Raw genomic sequence first — 6,552 nt, 5'->3', positions numbered from 1 at the left:
GGTTAATAATTGACTCCAAAATAAAAATATTTTTCAAATAATTATAAGATGAAACAATGTTACATAAGATCTCTAAATTTTTTTTAAAAAAATACTGTAGCTGACTGCCCAAACATGGAGCGCCCATGGGCGGTTTGGTCAAAAAAAAAAAGTTGACCGTCCCAATGCTGGACGGTTTGGTAGAAAAACTTGGCCCCCACGTTTGGGTGGTCAGGGCATATTTTAAAAAAATATATATATATCGAGGACATTTGATATTTTCTTTATTTTTTAAGGTATTAATAAAAAAATCGGCAAATATTAGAACAAGTAACAGCAATTACAAATCTACCCAACTCAATTTTAAAACACGCTTGTTCAGATACACAAATAAACAACAAATCTTTCCAAAAAGAAAAAAAAGAATTGAAACAATAGCAGAAGTTATATTTCTAGTTAACTGACAAGGAACTATTATTTGTACAATTCATCCTTCCAGGAAAATGGTGTAACCTAGAAGACTGTTTCATTTCGTTCAAGACGACAGTGGATTTTTGTAGGTGATATGATTAAGAATATGCTTTATACCAAATAATAACAAACAAACAAGAGCAGAAGAGAAGAACACATACATCAAAGCAAGCAGCTGTCAATCAAATTTGATGAGAGTTTTCATCTTCAACTGATTCAATGAGCATGGTTTGAATATGAGATATCTTAGACCAATAAATACCATTTTCACTTCCACACATGTCCTTCAATTCAGCCTGACAACCTCTGATAGTCAGATATTTCAACGAAGCAGGGAGGTTTGGAAGAGAACTTAGCAATCTAGCCCCTTGGATAGTCAGATCCCGTAAACAGTGCATGCTTTCCAAGCTTGAGGGCAAGGATTGTAAAGACAAAACACCACGCAGCGTGAGATTTTGGAGAGAGAAGCGATTCTGCAGCAACCACTGCTCGGGCAAAGATGCGATTCGGCAACTATCCCAAATTCGCAAAGATCTAACGGTTTTGAGATTTCTCAATGGAATCAGCATCAATAGTGAACTGTGGTCTATTAACAGTTCTTGAAGTTTTTCAAGCATTAAATGATGTCCTGCAAGACCAGTTTCGTTATTCTCAGAAATTATTGGCGGCTGTAGCAATGAAATTTCAATAAGCTTCTCACATTTCTGAATTGTTAAGCTTCTAAGAGCTGTTAGCTCTTCTATTCCACCCAGTGATGTCAGATCATTGCACTCATCTATACTTAATTCGCTAAGGTTTTTTAGATTTGAGAAAACCACTCTTGGGGGAAGGGATTGTATGCTTCGACAATTAGTAATTCTCAACTCCACGAGGGCGGTAAGATCTTGCAATGATCTAAAAATCAGAGGCTCGAGGTCACCGCAAGATCCAAAAGAGAGGCACTTTAGCCTTTTGGGCAATTGTATTGATCCATGTGCTATCAGTTTCGGGCAATCAAAAATTGTCAGCCTAGAAAGAAAGTTAAGTTCTACCAGCAATTTGACAGGAATATGCAACAGGCTTCTACAATTTTTTATGGATAAATTCTCAAGAACGTGATTGTTTTCTAATTGATGTAGCAATGGAGATCCAACTAGAGTTGTGATATTTGGACACTCCACAACATATAGAGAAGATAAAGACGGTGCGAATGATGTCGAAGACGCTCCTTCTCTGCCATTGCCGGCAAGTTGATAAAGACCGGGAAGAGTACCCAATCCTGCATGAGAAATGCTGAGTCTCTTTAAACTAGGAGTTAGAGTGGGTATATCTTTCAATTTAGGGCAATCATTGATATACAACATTTCAAGCCGAGGGAAAAGTGGCTTGTCATCAACACCAGTCCACTCGATCCATTCTGGCATGTTGTAAATTTCAAGCTCTGTCAGCGACGGAAAGATAGTACAGGTGCCATTCCTGCCATATAATGAATCCCCAAATTGCTTTACTGTTGTTAAACCATTCAAATTCAGATGCCTGAGTGAACTTATCTGGCCAAGAGGTGGAAGAATTTTTAGTTTAAAACAGCTGCTTAGTGTAACAGATACTAAGTTACACATAGATTGATCAATCATCCAATTGGGGGGTCTAATACCAGAATAACCAGATATTTCCAATTCATTCAAATTGACTGGTGGTCTGAGGTTGTTAGCTACCAATTTGTCTCTATCTCTGTTACCTTTGGACCAATTTAAGCTGAGCGCTTTGAGACGATATTTCTGATTTATGTTAGCTTCTAAAGCTTCACAAGGATTGTTTATGTTGTGAAGATCATGTATACATAGTTTCCGCAATTCTGTAAGGTGTTTTAGTTCGGCTATACTGTAACCTGTGTCTTTTCTGACACAAAAATCATTTAATTCCTGAAGAGAATGTAGATTTCCCACCCAAGGAATAGATGTATCTTGATGACAAAATACCTCTAAATATCGCAAATTTATCAGGTTACACATACCTTCTAAGCCGCATTCTTCGATATCAATTTGATCCCTCAGACTGAATAGCATTAGGTGATAAAGCTGAAAGAATGACTCGGGAACCCGACAAATATTTTGTTTTGAGGTTCTTTGGCCTTCAAATGATATGCTTCTAAGGTGTATTAGATCTCCTATGCAACTTGGAAGGTTTGTGATTGCCCTTGTGTATACACTTAACGAGCGTAGGCTTTTCATCCCCATTAAGATTTCATTTAATCCAAGGTTGTCATCCAAATCATGCTCTTCACAAGTAATCTCGAGAGTGTGTAACTTTTTGAGATGGCCAATTTCTTTAAGGTTGTCAATGTTTTTAGCCTTAATTGACAAATGACGTATTGTTGGAGGAATGTGCATTGCACGTTCGGTGATTCTCAAGCACTCACCTATGGAAAGGGATTGTGCAAGATTATGTAAAAGATCATGGATCCTGTATACGTTATCGTTCGGTGCATCATGACGCACTTTTTCCTTGATAAGAAATGATTTTGCAGTTAGTTGACCTAAGTACTCGTGTGCTATATCCTCGGGCCTCTTCCCGTGTTCATGCTTCGGGATTAATCCTGAACCCATCCACTTCTCAACCAAATATTTCTCTCCGAGTATCACATCTCGAGGAAATATGCTACAATACCTAAAACATGACTGGAGATTCGAAGGGAGATGGTAATAGCTCAATTTTAAAATACCCATTATGTCATCCTTGCTTGTTTGTACATCTGGTAAATCCTCCCTGAGAACTTTGTTCCAATATTCAAAATTTAAGGTATTATTCAAGACACCGCCAATGACTTTTGCGGCTAGCGGGCATGCCCAAAGTTTCTTTGCCATTTGATTACCAATTTCATGGAGATGTTGGTATTCATCAGGGTTGGTACCAGCAAATGCATACCTGAATAATAGAGTAATAAAATCTTTCTCACATAAGCCTTCTAATCTCAGAATTTTCTTTTCTCCATTCATCAACCCGGCAATCATATGCGCCACCGACTCCATTCGGGTGGTCAATAAAATTTTGCTTCCCCTCTGACCAGATTTCAATGGTGCCAGAATTTTCTCCCATTCGGAGCTGGTGTCGTCTCTCCAAACATCATCTAATACCAGTAGGAATTTCTTTGTGGAGACGATCTCCTGTAGACTTGTTTGTAGCGTACTTAAATTACCGAGATCACATTTCTTCTTGATAAAATCTTCTATGATCATTTTTATTACTGTTGCTGCATCAACTATGTTGTCGTTATCCGACACACATGCCCATGCGATTTGCTCGAAATTCTCTTTCACATTTTGATCATTGCAAACTAATTGAGCAAAAGTGGTTTTTCCCATTCCACCAGCTCCGAATATCACAAATGCCGAGAGCGGTTCTTGAAAGTTACCATCGACCTCAGTTGTCAACCATTCAAAAATCATGATTTTCTCCTTCTCTCGCCCGATTACTGTGTCAGCCAACAACGGGCCGGTTTGACGGAAATTGTACGCAGCTACTTCTTGATTGAGACCTCTCACTAACTCAACAAAGGGTCTCACACCAGCAACAACAGTTTCTAACCCTTTCACAGCATCCCTCAATTTTTTTAAAACCCTGTCATTAACAATTGCTCTCTTAAAAACACTTACCAGCTTTCTTTTGCAGCCAGAGAAAGGACCGGTGACCATGTTATCTCGGGCCCTGACTTTCTCTTCCAGCTTGCAGTACTCGATCTCATCGAGCACATCTTCAGCCTCCTCCATGGCATCTCTAAATTGCCACATCCACACCTCTAAATTGGGGTCTCTTTGGTTGATTTTACCTCTCTGTGTTGCATGCAAAACTGCCTTGACCTGAGGAAGTGCCACGTGTAGCTTCTCGACCTCTGCTTTCACGGCATTTGCAATCGGCCACCAGGAACCGTCGGCGTAGCTAAAAACAGTGTCTACCAATTGACCAATGATGGCAGTTGCAACAGTTTCAGTTACTAATGCCATGTATGAATCTATGATGAATGAGCTCTATAGACTATAGGTTACCTTTGCTACGAGAAAAAATGGAAATGTTTTGCGTGCTGAATCGAATCTTCTTACTTCCAGGAGAGAGAAGTAGCACGCGACGAATTCGCATCCTCTGAGATATCTCATATTTTGAGTGACTTTTGGAAAATCTAAACCGTTCAAATACGTTCTACACGAATCTCGAAGCTCAATAATATTGGGCCCCTGCGCTACCCCCGAATAGGCACCGGACACGTCGGTCACGCAAAATTTGAGGTATCTCAGAGGAATGCACTCGGAGTTGACCCCAAATGTCGTCATTTTTTTGTATTGACAGGTGAACTGATCCATAATTTATTCATTTGTTACAATAATATTGAAAAATTCAAATGTGAAATTACGATGTTATTGCCCGCTAAAGATCTGTTCTAAGATATCTGCATCATCGGTTTCTTTACGCAAGGGAAAAATAAAAAATAAATTAGTAAGGATAATATTTTAAATTACGGAGTATGTGGCAGGCAATTTTCAAATGGGGAATTTCATGTATACCTTTTAAAAAAATTGAATTTTCATTTTCTTTACGCAAGGACAGTATTTTAAATTACGGAGCATGTGGCAGGTAATTTTCAAATGGGGAATTTCATGTATACCTTTAAAAAAAATTGAAATTACGTATTTCTTCTTCTAAATTTATAAAACAAACAACTTTATCCAATTTATTGCATTTTTGATTAAAACTAGGGGTGAAAATGGAGCCCTCCGTATCCGGATATAATCCAAATCCGGATAATTTCCGGATACGGATTCGGATAATTTTCGGAAATCCATAAAAGATCCGGATTCGGATACGGAGTCCTAAACGGAGCGGATATCCGGATTCGGATAGTTTGGCCAAACCCATATAAAAGAGGAATAAATATTTGCTATAGGTGGGATTTGAACCCATGTCCTCCCATCTCAATGCCTTAAGACTAAGCTTCAAACCACTACACCACAACATCTTTTGTTACCATACACTTATTTGATATATATATATTATATGAATAGATTATCTTTCATCTCTTATAAGTTCATTAATATTTATATTTAATGTTTTAATTAATATTTGTATTTTAGAAGTTCATATATCTTAATTATCCGACCATTATTCGTTTTATATCCCTATTCGAATCCGTGTCCGTGGACTATCCGTTCCGTATCCGTATCCGTTTAAGGCGGATTTGGTTTTGAATTTTGATATCCGTTTACTATCCGTATCCGTATCCGTATCCGCTCCGTTTTCACCCCTAATTAAAACTCATTTTAAATCTATAAAGTTCTCATTTTATTAGAAAATAAAAATACACAATAGGTGTAAGAAAAATGTTTGGTATTCTACTTGGTCTTTTTCTTAGGGCAAATGGTTTTATTTTTTTCACTTGTGACACATACACAGTGATATTTAGGTGCACGCTTGTGTATGTGTCACGAGTAATAAAATGAACTATTTGTCTTCACACCTGATCAATCAGAAGACCATATATTTATTTTAAACAAATTACGTATTATTTTATTTTTTGAACAAAGTGTAAAATGAATAATTTACAAATTTAAAATGAGATTGAATACAAAATGCAATATATTGTGTACATTTGTGAGTTTTTTAAATTTAGAAGGCTAAATCTAATATTATGAATGTTAGAAGGGGTATAAGTGAAATTTCCCCTTTTAAAATTTACGAACTAAATAAAAAAAATAGATAATCTTGATCGAATATGAAAATGCAAGAGATACTAATATAATATAATTAGACAAAACTTTTATTTTATTTATCAAATTAATGAAACTTTAGAAAATTAGAACATATTGGAGAATATTTTGTGGATTTTTTATACATGTAGTTCTATACTACAATAAGACGTATTTTAAAATATTAAATCAGACTTTGACGCATGTACACTGTATTTTTAAATATTAAATTAGACCCAAGATTTTTATTAATACCCAAAATATTATAAAACTACAAAATCTATCCAACTTTTCAGAGGAATTCGAAATCTGCCCCTTTCGGTGACTAAATAACCGGACAAAGCCCCTCTTTCTGGTTATTTAGCTACCGGATCCAGAAATTGGTCCG

At 36.7% G+C, this 6,552-nt stretch overlaps 1 protein-coding gene across 1 annotated transcript; it reads right to left on the bottom strand.

Annotated features, from left to right (window-relative positions):
• Window positions 1-238: 238 nt before the first annotated feature.
• Window positions 239-4,504, bottom strand: LOC144556723 (putative disease resistance protein RGA3). The gene has a single exon (XM_078305130.1). It carries the CDS (start codon window positions 4,428-4,430, stop codon window positions 633-635), a length of 3,798 nt encoding a protein of 1,265 aa, XP_078161256.1. The 5' UTR covers window positions 4,431-4,504; the 3' UTR covers window positions 239-632.
• Window positions 4,505-6,552: the final 2,048 nt, after the last annotated feature.

The sequence above is a fragment of the Carex rostrata genome, chromosome 7 (assembly GCF_964058835.1).
Source record: "Carex rostrata chromosome 7, lpCarRost1.2, whole genome shotgun sequence".
NCBI lineage: Eukaryota > Viridiplantae > Streptophyta > Magnoliopsida > Poales > Cyperaceae > Carex > Carex rostrata.
Note: the sequence above shows the minus strand (reverse complement) of the source record. Positions and strands in the feature narration are given on the sequence as shown.

Excerpts from the sequence above, each read along its gene's own strand:
- LOC144556723 (XM_078305130.1), bottom strand. The coding sequence starts at position 4,430 with ATGGCATTAGTAACTGAAACTGTTGCAACTGCCATCATTGGTCAATTG.